The 24,373-nt window shown below is 33.8% G+C and overlaps 1 protein-coding gene across 22 annotated transcripts in view; it reads right to left on the bottom strand.

Annotated features, from left to right (window-relative positions):
- LOC135198501 (tyrosine-protein kinase SRK2-like) overlaps positions 1–24,373 on the bottom strand; it is a 375,373-nt gene that overhangs the window by 7,817 nt on the left and 343,183 nt on the right. For 2 of the 22 annotated variants that reach the window (XR_010310811.1, XR_010310813.1), the window contains one exon: positions 15,861–16,144. The exons of 19 other annotated variants lie outside the window; for them this stretch is intronic. Coding sequence is in view for 1 of the 3 variants with exons in the window: in XM_064226113.1 (XP_064082183.1) it covers positions 15,978–16,144 (167 nt within the window). In the remaining 2 variants the exon portion in view is untranslated. The remainder of the gene's footprint in view (positions 1–15,860; positions 16,145–24,373) is intronic. One more of the 22 variants, XM_064226113.1, reaches the window with a different exon arrangement.

Raw genomic sequence — 24,373 nt, 5'->3', positions numbered from 1 at the left:
TCTTATGAAACTGCTCTTTTCTTACATTTCCCAATCATTTTATTTCCTAAATTTTTAGTCATCTGTTTGTTGTGCAAATACATCATTTGTATTATTGCTTTACTCATGAATCTTAGTAAATCCTAAATACACCAACTAAAATTGGTAAAGAGCATCTTGTTGGCTGGTTATAAGCTAGCATCAAGTAAGCAAGAATCGCACTTGAGTGATTCCTTATTACCCGCTAATCTTTTTGGGCATTTATAGCAGACTGTAGCAAAGTCAATAATAGCAAAAGCTTTCTGCATATATTAAATACTTTCACAGGTTATTACTTTAGTTATATTTATGTATCTGAAATCAGTAACTAACGAAGCAGAAAAATATTCTGTAATAATAATAAAAATGCATATTACCAACAGAAAAACCACATCAAAATAATGAGCTACGATTAGCACACTCATCAAATGATGGTTAATGTACTTTTTAAACTAAGCAGGGATTATGGGAGAGGAAATTATAACTAAAGTACGGTGAAAAGAAATGTAATGAGATGTTGAACAATACCTTGGAAAATATACACTTCCTTACCAACACATGAACCAAAATAAGTCATTGGGCTAGTTAAAATTAAGTTGAGCTTTCCACAGATTAAAACACTATGAAAAGATATAGCATGTCCTATATATAGTTTAAAATCAATCAAAGTGAAAGATAAAGGATTGTCATGATGAACAATGAACATAAACATGAGTTTACAATAAGTTTACCCTAATTTGAGCCACATGAAAAGGGACCTTAATAAAATTAATTACAAGCAGCATACTGTAACTACCGTACACTAGCTAGAGAAGATTCTTATAACATTTTCAGTCACTTGAATTTAAGTCAGCTGAAGTTCCCATCCCCCCTCCTATCAAGAACAAACAATAATACAGAACAAGACATTTTGAAAAAAAAGACTATATATTGTAATAAATAAATACACAATTTATTCAAGCCTTAAAAAAATATATTACAAATATATAAAAACCAATCAATTATAAGAGCCCTTTCTGATCCTAAAACTGATGGCTAAAGCAGATGTGGTAGAGTTGGCACCTGTCAATGTGGTAATGCTACAAGTTCTTAAATGAGACAGTCCACATAGGACTAAGACAATCTACCAGAGTAATCGAGTTCATATAATTTATTTCAACCCTGAGCTGCTAATTATCAAGGTTCTTATTTTTGTTGCTACCATTTTCTGTAAAAACCACTACACAAATATGAGACACATGGTTCCAGCAATAACCCATCCTTGGTCATTTTCGCTACCTCTAGCAAGGCAACAATGGGTGTAAATGAAAGAATTTTCCAAAACTTGAAAGTCACACTTTGGATAGGTTCATAGCAACAAATGGTCCAATGAAATAACTTTTGCTGACAGCAGAGGTAGCCAAAACTCACAGCACATAACAACCACCTTCGAATACGGGATTTATGTGGCCTTTACTTGTCTGCATTGAATAAAGGCTCACTGATTTTAGAGAAGCTTTCATTTAGTTAATTCAGTCCTTCCTTGAAAAAGCAATATTCTTCACTCCTCACTGTAGGCCAAGTCCTTGGTTATTACATCTTTCATAGGTTTTTTTCCACATCAGTGTAAGATATCTACAGTTGGAGAAATTGCTTCAGCTTCTTTGGAACCAAGCAACTCTTAAGTACTAGTTCCTTCCCACTGGCAGCCTTACATATTTGGGACTTCTTGACTGGAAACAAAGTTGATTTTTGTCCCCAATGAAAAGATTGGTGTTGCAGGATGCAGATTTGAAGATTGCATCAGGAGACAAGGAGGCATTTACATGACTTCTGGCACTACCTAACTTGAGTCCCTCAGTAGGCAGGGAAGCATGTAACTGTGACTCCTGGTATTAGCTAACTCAAGTCTTTCAGTGCAACAAGCCTCGAGGAATATCTTGGAAAGAGAGAGCCATACGCACCCAAGGAGTAGGTGACCACTTGTGATGAAAGCATCTATAATCTTCTTCAACCAATGGCACCATTTCCTGAAGACAGAATTGCTTCTCCTCCTCGGATTAGAATGATGTCAATCCCTCTGTTTTATCTGTTTGTTTGTATGGTGTTTTTACGTTGCATGGAACCAGTGGTTATTCAGCAATGGGTCTCAATCCCTCTGGACCTCACCATAAGATCCCTTCGTCTCCAGTTAGGATGGGCAAAATTTTAGAGCACCTGCTCCCTCTGCTAGACAAGTTTCAGTTCCTCCAACAAGTGTTCTTCTGTATTCTACAATAGCAGAACCATGTAGTTGTCAGCAGCCTCTTTAGCTAACTAATGCTCACTTGAGATACCTGTTTGGTAACTCATCCTCTTAGCTGGGTTTAAGGTTCTGGCAAATACAAGATTCAGGCTGTAAAGGACTTCTCTTTCAGCCATCAGAGGATCTTTTCAGAGGGACAGTAGATGAGACTGAAGTTGCAGATAATATAGTCTAATTTTCCTATATTGTGCACCTTCAGGCTTGACCAGGTATTTGCTTCTTTATCCTCCTCAAACTTCTGAGGAAGATGGCAAGGGTTAGCAACTGGGAGTATCTTATCCTGTAACACCTCATAAATCCTTTCTTTTCTTAATAGAAGAGATCCTGGCACTACACAGACCAATGCCAGCTTCAAGTAAGCAAGTCATGATTCTTTTACCTGGTCATGGTCTCTTGTTTCAGCTTTATTAACCTTCAAGTTGGAATTATCAGGATTTAGCAACCGCTTTACCTGTTAAGTGCATCCTCCTATTACTTCTTTGTTACCATATCTTTACGATCTGAAAGTAAACCTCTTGTTTTGCAACAACAAAAAAGATGTCAAGGCTAGATCTTCATCCATCAGAGCTTTGAGTTCTTTTTTTCTTTTATCTCAAACTCATTTGCTGTCAAATAGACAATAACACAAATGTTAAGTCTGTAAAAAAAACAACAAATTCATTTTCTAAAATCTTACATTAACACCTATACGTATATATGATGGCCCACCTCTCACCCTTACTTTGTCACAGTCATAACTAACTACACGAGATAAGGTTCTTGCCTATTTGGAACCAAGGGAATGTATGATCTCTGTTGCCAACAGCCAAGCAACCAACCTCTCTAATTGTTATGCAGCAAAGGAAAGTCTAGGATTTGCATACAATTACTATTGATACAATATGAATGAGGAGTTTGCAAACACAAAAAAAAGTTTCTTTTCTTTTCCTTTTTAACAGACTCTGGAACCATCCTGGCACTATTAAATGTCAGATTATATAAAAATATGTGTATGTACTTTCTATTAGATATCAAGTTTGTCAACTAATTATGAAAAACTATCATTTCTTTTTTTTTACCCCCACATAAATGTACATGTACTGTATAACTATATGTTACAGATCCTAAAATAATAGAAAAATACTATGCCAGAACAAAATAATGAAGCCTACAGATCAGCACCTATTACTATTGGTGTAAAAATATTCTTTATTAAATGGCTAAATTAAATTAAATATAAACTAAAATAAATTATACAAAATACTATGTTGGTTATTAAATAAGCATATTCTAATAATTAAAAGACATGATTGAAAACTTTGAAAGCTCATAAGCATAACAGACAGATATATATGATTTTTGTAAACATGCGAGAATTACAAAGTTAAGTTTCAGTACATTTCTGTACGATTAACAAATATATTTCATGTAATATTCTTCATATTTTTTATTCTACAAATATTAATTTTATGATTGGAACAGTAAAGGCTAGATGTTTTAGACATTTCACAGTTGGCTAGGCTTTGTTACACATCAGAACATTGGCCATGGCTATCATTTACCCATATCAAAGTATTTTGAGCGTATAACATATTTAAATAGGCTGTAACATACTGTACCTATGGAAAGAAATGCCCATTAAAAGAAAAAGGAAAAATAATCATAAGCAGTAGTATGTATATAGTTGTGCATGTATACAGCATTTATCTTTCCATAAATAATGATCAAAATTACTGCAAGAGTAATAAAGATTTTATATTCCACAATGTCATACATTAGCCTATTATCATTATTTCAGTACCATATATCTGCATCGGCTTACTTTATTTTAACATTTAAATAACGTATTTACCAATTAAACTTATGAAATAAAGAAAAACGTTTCACACTGAATTGCTTATAATACAGAGCTAAAATTTTAATTTCCTTCACTGCTATACTATTGCATCCTTACAACTAATTCTGATTGCTAAATGTAAATACTTCCAGAGTCATGCCAAAGTCAACATACACTAGGGAGTGTCATTACATCTTTTGTCAAAAACTTTCTAGTGACTGAACATTGACAAATGTTTATAAGTTATTACTTATATCGTATGAAACATTCAGCACTAATCCACTGATTTTCAATATCATATGCTTAATCACAACCTACCAGTGCTTAATAAACATTTTAAGATTTGTATGCATATTTTGATTAACAGTACAGTACAGGCGGCCCTCGGTAAGCAGCAGGGGTTCCGTTCCTGGCCGCTGACGCTAAGTGATTTTCGACGCTAAGCGATTTGAAAGCCAATGGCCACTGCACACCTTCTTTCGAAACTCTAGACCAGTCAAAGGCGCCGTAATCCCACAATGGCGCAATAAGTAAAATTATATTTATGCAGTATAGTACTATAGAATTTACTGTACAGTAGTACTGTACAGTACATTATAGCATTATAAATACTGTAAAGTGAAAAAAGCCTAGCTTTCATCCTTTGAGTGTCTAGAGTATGTAAAGATATAATAAGGTTTATACAGTGTACAGGCAGCTGTAGTGTTCAAGTTACGATAATTCGTCTCAAGATAGTTCAATTTTATGAGAGACCAAATTACAACAGCCTAACTTTATCCCCTCTTCTAGTCACATAAGTTCAATAACAGCAAAAGCGAATGATGAAAGTATGGTTTTAACGTTATACTCGTTGCGTGAACGTGTACAGCCATGAACAACTGTACGAGAAACGACTTTTTTTTTTCTAAGAACAACTGAATTGGATAACATCCATTTGGCTTGTATTTCAATCATTGTACTACAGTACACCATTACCGTAGTTGTTATAAATGCCATTATGTAGAATAGAACTCAGATATCTTAATGTAATAACTTTATTCGCTATAGATCGAAGATCAATCGGGAAATATACTGTCCAGTAAACGTATGCCATCAAACACAACCGTAGATAAAATTGAGATAAAATCATTTTAATCAAAACTACTGTGCTTGAAAGAACACATTTTACTGTTGGTCTCACGCCTATATAAGACAAATAACGTAAAGTTTGTATTACGATGATATAAAGGAGAATTGCGAACGGAATCACGTAACTCTTTTACGCAATAAACATGCCGCCAACGTAATCTGTTAACGGAAAAAAAAAGTAGTTCACATTCACAACGAGACATTCAGTTCTTATTTCCACCTAAAAACACGTTGTATAAGGAAAAATAACCTTGTCTCATATAAGTCAAGTATCTAGATATTCGTTTATGCTAACTAGAAGAAAGAGAATTCGCTCAGAATTGCGTTAATTATGGCGAAACAAAGTCGTATTCGCCATCAGCTGATTTTAAACCACAACACTGGCCGCTCCGCGGAATACTGGCTTAGATTTGCCATAGTATTTTATAATACAGTAATATGAGAATACATACAATATTATTGGATACAGTGAAGTAATGTATAACTTTTCAAATGACTCATGGAAAAGATGCATAATTAATAAAATAACACCATGCATTTTTCGGAAAAGTGGCGGACAAGAACGAACATGAAAAAACATCCCCTGACAACGTAGTTACAAAAGCTGCCTTAATTTGTATCATATTTATGTACAAAAATAAAAATACCTATACGTAATATATTTTCGTACACATTTTAAACATTAAAGCATAAACATTAAAAAAATCGACAAACCGATTGCTAAATTTGCACTCTTTTTAACTCAATATTTTCGGCAGAGCGGCAGACGGCGGCTTACAAGAACGAACATGAAAAAACATCATATTTGATAACGTGAAGGGTAGTTTCAAAAGCTGCCTTCGTATCATATTTCTGCACAGAAATAAAAATACCCTATACGTAATACATTTTCATACACATTTTAAACATAAAAGCATTAACATTTATAAAATCGACACATTGATCGCTAATTTGCACTTTTGTTTAACTCTATATTTTCAGAAGAGCGGCAGGCAGCGCTCACAAGAAAGAACATGAAAAAACAATGTATTTGATAATATTTGATAACGTGTGAAGGGCAGTTCCAAAAGCTCCCTTAGTATCATATTTCTGTGCAGAAATAAAAATACCCTATACGTAATACATTTTCATACGCATTTTAAACATAAAAGCATGAACATTTATAAATCGACACCTCCATAGCTAAATTTGCACTTACGTTTCTCGATATTTTCAGCATAGAACAGCATCAGAGGCATATATTTTACCCTACTACCTATGTAATAACTCTCCATAAAATTTGTTAATATAATTTGCATAACCTTTATGGTCTGAATGGCATTTCTACAAATGTACGAACTCGTTAGACAATGGCGCTAGCGGTGCTGTTAACTGAAAATTGTGCCGTAAAAATACCTTATTTTTTTAATGAATATTTTTTACAACAACCGTAAAACAGACTCGCCGCTGCGCAATTGCGCCGTTAACCGTGGGCCGCTTGCATAAACATACACTGATAAACTGCAGTTTTATATAAATGAATAAACAAGAATAGAATTGGTACATGTAGGTAAATTCAGTGAAAAATTGAAGAATTATGATAAGACAGTCAAATGGTACAAATGGTAACTGCTATATTTGCTCATTAAATTTCTGATGTAATGATGAATATGCAAAGTCACCATCCCCCAAAATTTTGTCATTACAACCACCAAAGGAAAAAAATATATAAGGTGAGAAACTGCCTGTCCTTATGTGAACAACAAAAAAGTTTGTGTAATAAGGCACCTGTGAGACACTGAGCGTTCATGCTGATTCACCTCTGTTCATGAAATCATCTACACAGTCATCCTCCCTTATGCAATGCTTCATGATAAATTTGGAATTCATCTTCCAATCTGACTTGAAAGACATTTGGAACAGATATCATTTTTGGTATGCAAAGAAAACATTAAATGTTAAGTCATAGTAACCAAATGTAGTAACAACAAAATAAAAGTTAATTCTATAACATGAGTACAAGATGAAAATATGCATTTGTTTGTATGGTGCTTTTACGTTGCATGGAACCAGTGGTTATTCAGCAACGGGACCAACGGTTTTACGGAACTTCCAAACCATGTCGAGAGTGAACTTCTATCTATAATGATAGTTAACTTGCTGTAAATAACTACATGTATATGCTGTGCTGACACACAATGATTGTTAGGAAAGCCAAAGCTGCAGTCTAAAATAAAGTAAGACAGGCTAATCTATACATTGGGATTTTGTAATTTTGTTTCCATAGTCTGCACAGGTAGCCTACCGACAGTAATTTAAATGGGAAAGAGACAGACATTAAAAATCAGTGTATTAAACATGTAACTTGAATACTTATGCCAAGTTGGTTTGTTCAAGTCAGACTGGTTGAGCCAAAAATGCCACTACTTTTGGGGTAGGCTTTGAGTAAGTTGGTACTGGGTATCCTAAGCTTGTTAAGAAGTAAATACACAGTTTTATTAGGTAATGACATATAATTGAGAAATTTTCATTGCAATGATGTGAGAAACCAAAAAATGCAGGTTAGGTCAATCAAAGATAACACTGACAGTAGACTAGCCTTGACTAGATCAAGAATGCTTCCTCAATCATTCATGTGTGAGACATTAATTTTTCAAATTTGAGTTTTTCTAAGATTAGAACAACTTTAAAGGCAAGTTTAGTTTTATATGTGCTTGTTCTTCTAATTTTATAATGGCCAACTGCTTGTTAGGCATGTTTTTATTGTTCAGCACCCATATGCTGCTATAAATGCTAGCCTAACTACCTTAATGAATATTTAACGAAGTCTGAAGCATCCTGAACGCATTCTTACATGTTTAAACATGCAGTCTCTAGATTTCTTTTGAAATGGATAAGTAATTAAAAATTCCATAACAACACATGGAATTTCTGGAAAGAGCTCAAAATGTTCACAGTTACCTTGGCAAAGTAATCAACGACTTCTACAGTGCCTTGGTATGGATCCTGTTGAATCCAGAAGTGACATACCATATGAAAAAAAATACTTTCAATGAAATAGAGAAATTATGCAATAAATATAAAAAATAAAATCTTATCATTCCTACTATACAAATGCAACTGTTTCTGTAAGACAAAAGTTATAGTAAACAACTGCCTACTGCTACTGGTATGTCAACTCATTAATAAATAAAATATTCAAAACAAAAAGTGAACATATACAGCATATACATAATTAAATATAAACAAAAGTTAGGGGCCCAAAAAAATCTCATAAGATTAATCTTTGAAAAAAGCAAGACCAATCTTCATAAGATTCAAACAAAAAAAACGTTGAACACCATCAGGAGGTGCATAAAAGAACTTTTGAAGGTGCAGGGATAAGGGAATCAACAAACAACAACTATGCACTACTTTTGGGTTGTGTAAAATGTTATTTTTCATGTAACTGGTGTGACATTAAAGGTGATACTCAATATGAGTTTGCGATCATGGTACATGGTGTTGCATGACAAGTAACAATCAGCTGTCAATATACCTGGCTAATTATAACAATCAACTGCCAGTATATCCAGTTAATTGACCCACCATTTACACTTACTTGAAACATGATCTGTAAACCATTCTAAAATATTATATCTCCAAAAGGCTTTGCAAATCACAAAAACATAATAACCTTTACCATTTACCTTCATAGGTTGCAACATATATCTAATGACACCTGTCATTTTTAAAGGTCCAAAATATCTGGCTAAGACTTGCACGTTTAGTTCTGTGCACAACCACTCTAAATAGGACTGTTTACAATAGTAACATATTTTTACTCTTGTACTACACTCCACATAGACCTCATGATTAAATATGAGTTATAATTCTCTCAAAAAATCGCATAGCAGTTTTGTTACCAAAATACTTATGCACATATACATGCCTACCAACATAATAGACTATTATACAAACATTCAGTAACTTAAATTTAGCTTTTGGCCTTGAAACGGTATGAATAAACTAATACACTTCACAAACTCCAGCATTATGCAAGGTTTTCAAAATGAGCAACTTACATTACCAAGGTCATACCTCAAGACAAAATTACTGTAATCATCTCCCTAAGTATGTAGTCCAAACCAGTACTAATAAAACTACACTAAAATGTAACCTGGCAATACTTAATACTACTTACCCAAAGTGACCCCTTGTATATTTATGTATTGCCAGCTGTATTAAACTACTGTAATTCTACTCTACCAATGGCACATTCAAGATCACATTACCATACTGCTAATTTCTTACAGGTTTTATCAGCTACTGAACAGTTTGTGTCTACTTACTGATACTGTATACCAATATGACCAATATTCAAGTTATTACAAGTTAAAAATTAAATGTAAATCACAGCTTTCCATCAAATGCATATTTACTTAATTTATTATTGGAAAAAAAAAGAAATCAGAGCCAAAAATTCTTAGTTCTAACACAGCTGGCAGGAAAAGGAATATAGTATATAAAAAGGAATTTGGTGAAACGCATTTGGCTATCGCTGCCTTAATAAGGTAAAAATTCCATCTTTACACATACTGAAACATGAACCCTCATGGCTTACAAATCATGAGTGATTTGTTTGGTATCTATGTGATTGGATTCCAGTTTAATTATAAGCATGGTAGTGAAAGACCCTTAAAAGATAAAGTGAATCATTTTTGCCTATTCTACGCTGAATGTTGCTAAAACTACGCATCATGCTAGAAAGTCTTTTCAGAAAATTAACTGAAGTATCAAGGGGTCCATCTATGCAACTATTCCAAGAACTGGACCATATCTAAGTGACTTAAAACTTAAAAAATCCTCTTCACAATTGGTCATCAATGATGTAATCTACACATTCCTTGAAGTATAAAAAATACCATATGTATACAAATATAAAAAATGAAATCTATTTCTGTATTGTACAATGGAACCTCTGTTTTCATACACCCTGGTTTTCGTAGACTTTTTCCGATGAAATTTTGTTTCGGGTTTCATGTGTTTCCTCGGATTTTACACTCGGAAACGCTCCTTCTGGGGCCCACTGTGTGACTATGCTCAATATCAAGTGCCCAAACAAAGCATCCTGTTTTCTTGTGACCTATTCTAATTTTGTGTTCGTTGTTTTTAGTGCTTTTTTTTTTTTAGTGCAACTCCTAAATAAGCCATCATGGGACCAAAGAAAGCTCCAGCCCTTCTGTAAAAATGGCAAGAAACACTACAGAATTTGAGAAAGAGCTCGTAGCAAAGTGTTGGAGGGTGTTGCATGCCGATCACAGTAGGAAAATGCTTACAAGTGATGCTGTTAAGGCCAAAAGAGGCTGGTTCAAAAAATTCAGAGAACAAACGGGTATACATAATGTGCCTACTTCAGTGATTAAGGACATGTTTGCAAAGTGGAATGATGTCAAAAGATTTTGTGGAGAATTATCATCTTAACAAAGATCTTTAGCAACAATGCCCTGTTCCACTTTAGGTAAATTTTATAGACACAACAGAAACAAATGTCTCTGGGCGGTTTGGTTGTGCAACAGGGGTCCAGTGACTCTCAAGCTGGTCCTAGCGCCAGTAGAAACCAAAGAGGAGAAGTAACCCCAGATAGTGCCAGTAAAAAACGAAGAGGAGAAATAACCCTAGAGGTCCTTGATGGTTGAATTCCTTATGGAGGGGGATTTCCCTTTCAAACAATAACCTTTCATCCTTCTCCCTTTCCCTTCATGTTCCATACGCTAACAAGAGTCTTCCATAAAAGGAAGAGTAATGTTAAATGCTTATTATTCATTTATATTTATTTCTCATTGTTTTCTGTATGGGTTTGGAACATATCAATTGTATTTATCCTTATGGGAATTATTGTTTCGTTTTTCATACATTTCAGACTTCCTGAAGAGGTTCAGAAATGGATTGTGTACGAAGACCGAGGTTCCACTGTATTTCCATTTACATACGAATAATCTTTTAGAATAAGTGGTTTACTCGTTCAAGATTAGACTCTCACCAAGTTATAAATAAATGATAATTATGTTTGTAAGTATCCAACAAATACTTGAAATTATAAAAATATCTTGTAATAGTATACCCATAAGAAATCCTAAAACACCTACACCAGTGAGTAAACTATGCAATATCAATAATGAAAAAGTCTACATGAGGTTCTGGAACAGACAGAAATTCAGGCAACTGTGCAAATGAAAGGGGAATTATTAAAATATAACCCAATAAAGGAATAACCAGAGATGACAACAACATAGCAATATAAAGGTAATAATATTCCAATCTATTAAAATCAAAATAGAGGGAAGTTAAAAAGGAAATGAAGGTATAAAACCAAATTCCACTATGAATGAAGGGGTAGGAGAGTCTTCCAATCACCATTCCAAACACCAGCTACTAATTCAACAATATGTCAGAGAAGATACATTAAGTGTATCACATTGCATGAATACATGTGGAGTTTTAATACATAATATATACATTTTTATTACTGAAGAGAATGCTAATTTTCCTTTTGCTTAAAAAACTGTTAATCACTAAAACCTTATAAATATTGAACTTTCTTCCACAAATTTGCCTGAGAACTAACAATTCACTGTAACGAAACAATTTAGCTACACTTTCTATTTAAAATGTAGCAAAAACATGCCTATTAATAGTCCCATGAACAGCATTAAGATCCAAAAAATGAAGAGCAAACCAGAACAACTTCAGCCCTCTCAGAATAAGAGAGCAACAAAATGAAACAAGTATGAGACATGAGAAACATTAAGTTAGCACACACCTAATCCAACAATATGATGAAAAATGAGGAAGAAGTTTGATCAAAATAATTATCTGCTGCAGATGTATCTTTGATCATTTTTGAAAATATTAAGATGCAGAGTATTTTACCATTTTAAAATTAAAATTTAGGAAACTAGTTATGCTATGTATAACAAAAGACATGAAAACAGGATGGCCAAAATGGATACTGAAAGTTTGCAAAACAAATCCTTCTGGTAATACAAGCATAACAGTTATCTTTAAGTCATCCATTGCCAGCTCCACTTCCACTATAATTATCTTCATCATTAACCATAAATGCTAAATGCAAAACCCAGGAAGGTCAAGTAATTGGTTAAAGCTTAAACTACTACTTGCCCCAAGTCCAATTTCCATGCATTTATTATTTATTCAACTGCTTTCAATCTCCTATGTAAGAGGTACTTGGGTGCATAACATTCTTCATTAATGTCATGATTTTTGCACTTGTATCTTTTGGTTATTCCTTTTTCTTGGTATTTTTTCTCTATTACACAGAAGCTTGATAGGATGCTACATATGCCTAGACATACGACAATGGAAAATGGTCCATGGAAGACTTGGCCAGTTCAACATTTTCAAAAGAAAGGTAATAATTCATAAACTTCAGAGTCCAGCTCTACTGCTTAAATTTTTTCATTCCTACAAATAAAATGACTATAATTCTTCTTTTGTATTATCTACAAGAAAATGGCAGGACTGCATTCAAGAGGACATGAGACAACAATAAATTTTTTGTACTGCCAAGGGTGTTCTATTTGGCAAAGTCTGTGACAAGATCTTGCTTTCGATTGTACTAATGACCTCTTGAGGTAAGTGAGCATGCTGAAATATAACAATTTCTTCATGTTAACAGCTTATTAATTACACCATCATAGGTGAATGATTAAAGAAAATGCCCAATGGGCCAAAAATATAATGGACACACATTGAGTTAAGTGGAGATACTTAGCTCCCATGGGGCTGGTTAGAAGGGCTTGTGTTTAGATAAAAACTAAATTTTCCATCATAAATTAGTTTGGAAAAATTCAATATTGGACCCCATCTACATAAATGGAAGTAGATTCTGAACATTTACCTAAAAGCAATTCATTGGAGGACAAGAAATAAGAGTTGTAACCAAAGCTTTTACAAGTAGATTCATCAGTTTTGAGCAAGCTTCCCTCACACCACCCATATTCCAAATTGCAGCATCACAATTCAAAAGAAACTTTGTCAAACTTGCATGCATGACTAAAAAGATATTTGCTATGTGGGTGAGTATATGAATGATAAAAAACACACATACTGTATCCTTTTCTTTTTAAATAGTAGCTATTTAATGTCCATGGGTGGGAGGGAGGGAGGGAGGGATCAAAATTATAAAACTTTCTGATCAGTTGTCTCACTATACAAATACTTACCATATTTGATAGCATTTAAGACTCCCTGTTTTCCGAAATTAGCTCAAAATTTCACTGGCTTGTTATATAAGTGTTGTGATATCTGGTGGGCTATTTTTTACTCAGACACTGTCTATCATCAGTATAACAGTACCTGTACTTGGCCAAGCTCCATAACACTGTAATATTACCAGTAGTACCCATTCAAATATTTTCATTACTACTTTTATTATTAATACAGCTCTAACTTGCATCAGAATCAAACCCAAGACTTAATTTTAAGTCAAAGACGTTGCCACACAGGACTTATAAGATGGAACTTTTGTACTTCTGTACCTGAGGACAATGCAGACCTTGCCTACCATGACTGGCACCAACTTCCTGCCTCATCAATGGCCAACTGATAGAATTTCACTTTAAGTATCCCTTCAGAGTGAATGAGATAGAAATAATCAACACAGAAAATTTAATTTGAATTTGCCAGTTGAACAAAAGATACCCTTCTAAAATACAATATGTATTTCCTGAACTCTCATTTCATTATTCATTAACAATAAACAATGCCTATTTTTCTGCTTTGTTATTAAATAATTCCTAACATTTAAAACTGAATACTATCCTGTGCTAACATAATGGCTCAGACAGTAGTATGCAGTGTTTAAATCCATACTTCTGCCTCTCTGTATCATCCTTTAAAAGAAAAGATTTCTGAGAGAGAGAGTTTACCTTAATGTATGCATATATGTCATGCACACTGTGAAAAATATATGTAACACTACATTATCGCACCATACTATGCAGCATACATAAATTTCAATTAAAATACTGTATAAGAGAGATAGGGAGAGAAAGGGGTACACAGTAATTGCATATTTTGCTTAATGCCTTGCAAACATGCATGTAAATGCTTGTAGGTTATCTCCTTGGCTGGGCTTACACCTACTTTACAGAACAAAAACAAAAACATAATCATGAACAAATCTATACTGAATTAAACTTACTAAAAATGTTATCCTAATACATAAACTTATAAGTACATATTTCTTATATTCAACCATGTTTTAATTTTATTTGCAAATTTAAGTACGTACTCATACTTTCAGTGTTATCCAGGGGGGCAAAAGAGATGGAAGATGTTTTATAAAATATCTTCTGCTATTACTAAGCTGGCTTTAGCTTTTTCATGTAAATTACAGTAGGATTATTTTTTTCCTGCCATTCTAGTTGAATGCTTTGTTTAATTTTTCTGACATACTACATATAGCTATATAGTATATCAATAGCACTAAATGCTTACAATTTTTTTCATGATATTTCCTTTCAAAACTGGGAGGTTTTTTATGCCATCAAATAGAGTACTGTAACTGTAATGGTAATAAAGATGACAGTGAGCTTCTCAAACTTATTATTTTATTGTAGAATAAAATGTAAGTTTTTATGATGTAAGATGGAGATTTCTGCATATTCTATACAAATATGTATACATATAAAGAATAATATATAAAAAAATAAACTTTAAGGGATAAGCCCATTTCCTGATCATGAAATGGGCAACTTAGAAGTGCTTATGAAACTTATCACAGTGCACTTTCATTTTGTTTTATACACTATTTTAAGGTGTGTGGTAAGAAACATATGTTATTATGCACTCCAAAAAACCTAAATAGAATAGATCTGAAAACTAAGGATGAAGTATAACAAAATCTTCTAAGATATGTACTTGGAGAGCATCTGTGCCATATTTCCTTCGCAATAATTTGTTCAAACCCTTCCTATTCCCATTAAGTTCCACTACAAGTTGAACACTGCTGGTATGTTTACAAACATAACAATGTAGGCTCATTTCACAAGCCTTCATGCAAATAAAGCACTTTCAATTCAACAGGAAATACTACTGTTCATTTATTCTATGTTAAGGGGACATTCAATGATACACAAAATTCTCTTTCAATATTTGCGTGTGCAAATCACGTAAACATGCTGTGACTTTTTCCCAAATGATCGAGCAACACACAATCAATGTAAGACACTTCTTCAACAACTAGATTGCTATGACACTTTGAGTAAATGGTAAAGGTTATAAAATACTTCACATAAAAGAGACATCCTTCTTTCCTAAATGTTTATATCAGCATCAAAACTGGTTAAATATGTAACACATTTTATTACCATTAAAATGAAAAGCCGTGAAAGCTGGTAAAATTATGATTGAACATGAGCAACTGCAATCATAAAATTATCAGATCTCAGGAGACAATCATGCTGTGACGAGATGTGACCCTAGTTACCGCTACCCTCCACCATGTCAATTTAATTTGAATAAGATCTCTAGTTCTTTCTTTTTATTCTTAAACTTTTTAATGGTTCTCTCATGATGAACCTTACCCAGTTATTAATGATTCTGGGTCACCAATTATTGGACTAAACTTACTGACTGTTCTTTACCCAGGATGTCCTAGCCTGGGAGGGTTTGATAAAAGGGTGGAGGTCAGGCATGGGGGTGTTGTTATTAGTCGTGGATGTCTCGATAGGGAATTTCTGATGAGACCTGGTAGTCATCGAAGAAATGATGTAAGAAGTCAAAGGTAGGCCGATGATCTGGATCTTTGTCCCAGCAGTGAAGCATCGCTTTATAGAGTTCATCTGGACACCGAGGGGGTTTGGCCATCCGGTAACCAGCCTGTACTCGCTCTATCACTTCCCTGTTGTTCATTCCTGTAAGGCAAAATCAGCAATGCAAGCTAAAGCATGAAAGCGTATGTAAATCAATAGAGGATATGAGGAAAATTATATAAATTGTAAAGCAAAGAAGCAATAAATAGCCTGTCATATTCTTTATAATCCATTCACTTGTCAAATATTTCACTAACATACATACATACATACACAAAAACACTCAATGAAGTGTAAATTATATCATTATAACAGTTTACATATAATTGAAGACCCTGTTTTTCCAAAGTGTTCAACAATTTCTTTAACCCAAAAATATTTATACACAGTACTACACTGAATTCAAATACTACAAGCTAAAAATGACACTTTCAGAAACAAGTCTTCAAAGCTTTCCAAGTCACAAACTTTTCAGATTTTCTTTTACACTTATGTCGAGGAACCCATTAGTGGTGGTGTTCTTGATATGATTGTCCTCTGTATATTAATTTAACACTGTGGTTTTCTTAAGGCTTGTATAGTCACAACATTTTTGTTGGATGCAAGTCTCCATAGTGCTACAAAACCTACTTCTAACTACATACACCAATACTTGTACAACTATATACGTACATCATACAATTATGTCTGAGTTAAGTTCCTCATTTACACTAACCATTCTTGTTTGACAGCTCATAAATATTGTCTGATAGTAGCAGAAAACTAGGTATTGCCTATTACAAATATGGTATTAATGCCACATGCTTAAGGAATTAGTTCTACCATTGTCAGAAAACTGTTCTCCTGTGATACCTACAGCCTTCCAAGATTACCACCAAATTATTTTTTTCCAAGATTTTGTTGCCTGTAATCCTTCATTTAGTGCATGTGCCTACATAATTAAGAGTGTTCCTTATCACTTTCTCATTCTGTGAGGTGCCCTGACATCATGATGCCCAGAGCCAAAAGTCTTTTATTGCTCTTACTGTATGATGTGAAATGGTACATATTCCTGGCTGTTACTAATATTGATGCTCATAAGTTTTGCTTAAAAGAGGTTTTAATGCTACATTCAATTACCATACACCACTGACTTGCTTTTTTATGGGAGGCTGGTATACGTATTACAAAACAAATAACTGTGGGAGTCAAGAGTAACTTCCACTGTGATTAACCATATGAGATTGAAGATGTCAAATGATGTCATTACTAACACTACTTTATATGATTTGCCATAGGCAAGTTTTGGGACATTAAATGTTTCTTTTCTCTTTGGCTACATTTTCCTTTTCTTCAGGCATAAGCATTCTAGTCTTTGAAAGCTTGCTATGGAAGTAAATGGACATTGTTGCTTGCTACATAATACTCATTATGATTAACAACACAATTATTCTGTCTAAACACCCAGACCATTTCTACCAAATCTTTTTTTTTTTATTCATGTCATCCATATGATAAACATGAAAAACTACATACTTCACCTATTGCCAATAAATCAAGGCTTCATCTAGTTCAAATATACAAAAACATCAGTTGTACCCCGTTACTATTAACATTTAGCTAAACAAGACGAGTCATAGTCGCAGTCTCGTCCTTAGAGACTATCCTCAATGGTTACCCTTCCATGGTCTATCCAGAGCACATGGTGACCAGACTAATGTCAAAGAAATCTATTTTAGCTGGTCTTGTGGCCGGGTATAGTCAACCCCCCATATTCCCATTCTCGCGATTCACGGACTCACATATTCGCAGATTTTTATGTGGGACCTATCTAAAACTGATTCGCGGGAGGACTCGCTCTTTTGCATGTTTTTCCGTCAATAAATATTCACTAACTAGTGTATTTTGATATTATTTTTATGACAATACATTTTTATGATGCAAAAATGATTTAGTAATTTTCAAATATTAATATTGATTAGTACTGTATTAAGTTAAATAACATTAAATATTAAATAATAAATAATAAAAATAAATGATTTAAAAATTTTCAGATAATATTAGTGTAAAGAGAAATATCAATTCATTAAAGAAAATACTATAGTAAATAAGTAAGAGTTTAGTTTATAAATTAAAGAAATTTGATCAGCCCCTCAATTCAGCAGACCTGATATAATCACAACTCACAAGCTACAATAGGTGAGCTACAACAGGCAATCTTCTTGCATTAGAATCAGAAGCTTGTATCAGCAAACTCGGCTCTCTTAGATGAGGACAATACATGACACAAATGATTGACCATCAATTATCATTGTCCTCTGGCCTGTCATTCCTGGCCAAGAATGAGATCCCTTTAACCCTTAATGGACGGATTGATCCTCAGGAATAGTAATACCAAGTTTGGGGTGGTGCTTGGATTGATCCTGTAGATAAACAATATTAGGCCCAATCGATTTGGAAAGAATCGAGCAGGAAAGAGGTGCCAATACTTCTATAGTCCCTAAATTCACTAATGGCAATTTTTACATTGGGTAAAACCACGAATCAGCATCTCAGGACTTCAGTTCTGCTTGTACCTTCGAGGCGGAATGTATTATATCTCTGTCTCACATGGCATCTTTTTGTGAATTTGCTCATAAATATACCAAGGGTTTACTGTTGGTTTTTGCTCGTCTTTTACGATAGTATGTTGGTTGTAAATGTAATTTTACAAAGAACAGTGAAAGAAATATTAGAAAAACATGTCAAAGTAAAAAAAAGTTACTGAATCTTTGCTCTCGGTAAAGTTATGTAAATATTTTTTAACAAATATGATAAGAATTTGTTACTGATTTTATTTCTTATCTGTTTTGATACTGTGTGAGCAGTAATTATAATTTTACAAAATTATTAGAAAAAAAATATAAGTTGATAAAATTTACGATTGTCTTGTAAAGGGGTTGTAAATTGTAATTTTCAACTTCTCATGGGAGGTAGGGAAAATATTTTAGAATTTTTTTCTTTCACCATGTGCATTTGCATATCTTCCTCTTTCCATTCATGTGTTTTTTTTTGTAAACTGACCGACCTCAAAGTTTATCCGGCCTGAGGAGCTGCATATTGATAAATTTACCCGTCCAGTAAGGGTTAAGAAGAAAATCTCAAGCAATAAAGTTTCCCTAGAGGTCATGGCAAACATCCAAGAAGGTAATTGGAATAAAGAATGGGGCCATGAAACTTGTGGCTTGACCCTGGACCAGAAATGTTCCTGGGTTGTGGGGATTAAAATTCAAGAGCTTTTCATCACCTTTCAATTTCTTTTTAAAGCTCCTTGAGAACGAGACAGTGACTACGCTACCAAAAAACAAGTTTTCATGTAGGGAAAACCTACTTATGGTAGTTACAGTTCAGTCCTCTAAACCTTCCCACTTCCCTGACAAAAAGACATGAGATTTGGGTGAGGGGTCATCCTGCATTAACCAACAGAAAAGAATGGATTCTTGGTCCATTTTTGGTCGTATGTAAACAATATGACGGTGCGTATGTGCATAACCATTTCTTCTTCTTGCAGGTTTTAATGTGGGTAAGCTGGGTTTTAGCATTCGCTGAGGATAAGAGAAATTGCCCTCTTATCCTGAGTCCATTTATACTCTATCACACGCTATAATGTTTAACATTACGACACAATACCCAGCCACAAGACCAACTAAAAGAAATTTCTTTGACATTAGTCCGGTCACCATGGAGCTCTGGATAGACCATGAAAGGGTAATCCTTGAGGACTCATCAGTGACTACCAAAAATAGGTATCCTATATCAAAACCTGTTTTGTGTCGACAATCTACAGATATTCATTGACAGTTTCTACAATAAAACACGTTTTTAAACACACAAACAGTAATCATATATAACTTTGATACCTATAAAATGCATCCAAACACATTAACCTGAGAGATTTATGAGATAAAACCCTCACTGCACATACCCGTCCTACTACATTGGCACAATAATCATTCTTCTACACAATCCTCCACCTGATGAGTGAAGGGAACTACACCATTTGCTGTTAAGAACTATTAATCATAAATAGCCTAAATAATTTAAAAAGGGAGGATAAAAGTCCAATTCCAAAAAGATTGATGGTGGCATCTGCAATCAACCTCAAACTCACAAACATTTAATTAGCACATAATAGATTTGATATGAAAGAAACAAGCCACACAGTACACACACTAAGTACAAGAGGTGTAAAGAATGGCACTCCAAGGAATCCACACCTCTTGTTCGCTAAATTATGAGGAATGATGTCATGAAGAGGAGGAAGATGAATGACCTGGATCCCTCCTAAATGAAAGTACATGGACAACTGCAATGACAAGTTCCAAAAAATGGACAAGAGCAGATACTGTTAAACTGGATAGTACCAAATTCCCGAAATGGTATTAACCATAAATAAGTCCAATTGGATAAACTAACATTACAAATAAATTTCTTGCACACCTGATTTCAAGAGATGAAAGTTTTTAGGGTTATGTATCTTAAGCCTTAAACGCCTATTGGACATATTTCACGTCAAGATAAATTGTCTGTCGGGTGCCGATTGGACGTATTTTACATCGACATAGAAAAGTTTTTTTAAAAATTCGCGGAAAAATACTTATAGGCCTACCAGCCGAAAACTTTTGAATCACGCGCCTTGGGGGATGCTGGGAGTTCACGGATCAAGGTGTTGTTTTGTTTACAATCGTTATGCAGGCGCGCAAGTGCGAATTTCTTTCTTATCGCACTAAAAAGTATCAGTGACACATCTCAAAAATTATTTTGTCACCTTGACAAAATTTTTGCACCATTTTAAATTAGCCGTTACATGGAGTATTATATATGAAAATGTGCACAATTTCATGTAGAATACAACAACAAAAATACGCATGATTTTAGCTTTTATCAGTTTTGAAATATTTTCATATAAATAACGATGTGCAAAAATTTCAACCTTTGGTCAACTTTGACTCTACCGAAATAGTCGAAAAACGCAATTGTAAGCTAAAACTCTTATATTTTAGTAATATTCAATCATTTACCTTCATTTTGCAACAAATTGGAAGTCTCTAGCACAATATTTCGATTTATGGTGAATTTACGAAAAAAACTTTTTCCTAACGTCCGCTCGGTAACTCTTCCGAAAAAATCATATGTGCGATTGTCGTAATGTTTGCACCATTTTAAATTAGCCGTTACATAAACTTTTATATATGAAAATGTGTGCAATTTCATGCACAATACACTAAAAACAACCCATGGTTGTAGCTTTTATCAATTTTGAAATATTTTTATATAAATAACAATAAGTGACCAAATTTCAACCTTCGGTCAACTTTGACTCTACCGAAATGGTCGAAAAACGCAATTGTAAGCTAAAACTCTTATATTCTAGTAATATTCAATCATTTACCTTCATTTTGCAACAAATTGGAAGTCTCTAGCACAATATTTCGATTTTTGGTGAATTTATGAAAAAAAAAAAAATTTTCCTAAACGTCTGCGCGGTAACTCTTCCGAAAAAATCATACATGCGATTGTCGTAATGTTTGCACCATTTTAAATTAGCTGTTAAATAACTTTTATATATGAAAATGTGCGCAATTTCATGTAGAATACAACAACAAATAATTGAAGGTTGTAGCTTTTCTCATTTTCGAAATATTTGCATATAAATCACGATAAATAGAAAAAAAACCACGTTCAATCAACTTTGACTCTACCGAAATGGTCAAAAAACGCAATTGCAAGCTAAAACTCTTACAGTCTAGTAATATTCAGTCATTTATCTTCATTTTGAAACAAATTTGAAGTCTGTAGCACAATATTTAGATTTATGGTGAATTTAAAAAAAAACTTTTTCTTCCCTCCGCACGCGGATTCTCCGCCGCAAATCTCTGAAATGCGTATGTCGCATTCTCTGTTTCATATTAAGCGTTTCATAGAGTTTTATATACAAAAATGTGTGCAATTTCATGTAGAATACAACAAAATATAATTGAAGGTTGTAGCTTTTCTCATTTTTGAAATATTTGCATATAAAAAAAAATATAAAAAAAAATTCGACATTCGGTCAACTTTAACTCGTCCGAAATGGTCGAAAACTGCAGTTGTAAGCTAAAACTCTTAAAGTATAGTAATATTCAATCATTTATTTTCTTTTTGAAACAAATTGGAAGTCTCTAGAACAATATTTAGATTTATGGTGAATTTTTGAAAAAAACATTTTTTTTACATCTGCCCGTTACGAATTCATGCATCATTTTGTGATAATATTTTCTCTGTGTCGCTTTGATTGTTTTACAATGCGTTATATACCAAAATAATTGCAATTTAGTGTACAATACAACGAAAAAAAATGAACTCTTTAGCTTTAACCGTTTTGCTCACAGCGCGATTTGAATACAATTATATATGAAATTTTGTTTTCGCGCTATCATATATCGCATTATTTATATATAATGATATTTTTTTTATTTCTGATGGTTGCATACTAAACTTCAGGCAATGACAAAAAAGGAGCCAAAAATGAACTCTTAATCTTGAAAACTAAGCGCGCTGTGATTTTTTGAAAAAAATATTTTTTCCGCTTCGGCGCTCACTCTGAGACCCCCTCAGCATACGGGAGACGATTTTTATTATACCCCTTAGGCATTTAAGGGTTAAAAGCTCTCAGAATGAATGGAATGGAATACAAAATTTGGCAAAAGGTCAAGTATTATGACCTATGAGGTTATCTAGTACATACTGAAAGGGAAAAAAATATGAACAAGTTTTAAAGGTTGCACAGGAAAACCTTGCGAGGACAACTTTATGTGGATGAGAATATGAAAGGAGGTAGTACATATAATGAAATGATGGAGTTACAGGTTGGAGCCAAATGGATGCTGCAAATAACCTTAAGCAACAAATGCAGTGCACCATGTGAAGTTCACTGATGGCACTACATATCCCATATGTGGTAAACAGCTCTCAGTTATAAATCCACAATCACTCCTTCCTAACTGTATTATAAAAAATAATGCATCTGTGCACTCACACATACTGCCATCTGTGAACTATGTTTCATAGTTCATAGTTCAAGTCCTTCCAAATATTTTTCCAATACGTATACTGATTCCAATATACTGAAGTTTATTCTTTGGCTTTTTTAATAGACATTTTATGGACAGTTCCTTGGTACATTAAGGAACTAAAATAATATATTGCAAGCTGACTGAAGAAAATCTGAAACTTCCCCATTCCAGTACTATTTTTTGCATGTATGACACTAATAACTTAAGACTAGAAATTAAATGGTCTACTGTAGTGATATTTATTTGTGAATAATTTCAATGTCAAGAAAGAAAGCACCATTTTCCTTACAAATACAGGCAGTCCCCAGTAATCAGCGGGGGTTCTTTTCTCGGTGGGGTGCTGATAAGCAAAAACCGCCATGAACCAAAACTCATAAATTTATGGTGCTTACGGCGCTGATAACCGGTTAATTGCGCTGCTGTTAGGTATGTAATGGGCCATAACTGTTATTGATATCTTATGGTGCCAATAACTGTAACTTGGCCAGTTATGGTGCCATAAGTCGCCATAAAATGGCACTAGACAAGCACTATACAACCAGATCACCATTAACCGAGTCCGTCGATAACTGGGGACTGCCTGTGCATGATGTGCACAGTCAGTATTAAATATACTGTATAATAAAGAAAATTACAGATCGTAAAACATCTCTATAAAATTAAGACTGCCAGTACAGGAAGTTCCCCGGGTTATGACGGGGGTTCCGTTCTTGAGACTCGTGGTAACCCGAAAATTGTCATAAGCCGGAACATCATAAAAAACCCTAAGAAAACCTTACTTTTAATGCTTTGGGTACATTGAAAACTATGTAAACTGCTTTCTTATTGCATTTTACATAAAAAAAACTTCAAATATTGATTATTTTGCATTTTTTATGTCATATTTCATCTGCCAGATCAGCATTGTATGCGTCGTAACCCTGGAAATAATTTCTGATGAATTTAGTTGAAAAACGCCTTAACCTCGGAACGTCGTAAACCGAACCCGTCATAACCCAGGGACTGCCTGTAGTCACCTCCATTAGGGGTACTCAAATTCTTTCACACAACTTATCAAATCAACAAAGACTAACAATATCTTACATACTTAAGTCTTTAGCAAGCATCAAGTGAGTAAAGCTATGAGAGCCATAATAAATTATCAAAGCCCTCTTTAGAGAAAAGATAATCTATGTTAAATAACCAAAGCCTCTCTTCAGATAAAAGATTGATAGTGTGCATTAAATTATCAAAGCCTCTCTTACAAAAAAAAAATAAA

Source organism: Macrobrachium nipponense, chromosome 22, assembly GCF_015104395.2.
Source record: "Macrobrachium nipponense isolate FS-2020 chromosome 22, ASM1510439v2, whole genome shotgun sequence".
NCBI lineage: Eukaryota > Metazoa > Arthropoda > Malacostraca > Decapoda > Palaemonidae > Macrobrachium > Macrobrachium nipponense.
This window is presented reverse-complemented; position numbering and strand designations above follow the sequence as displayed.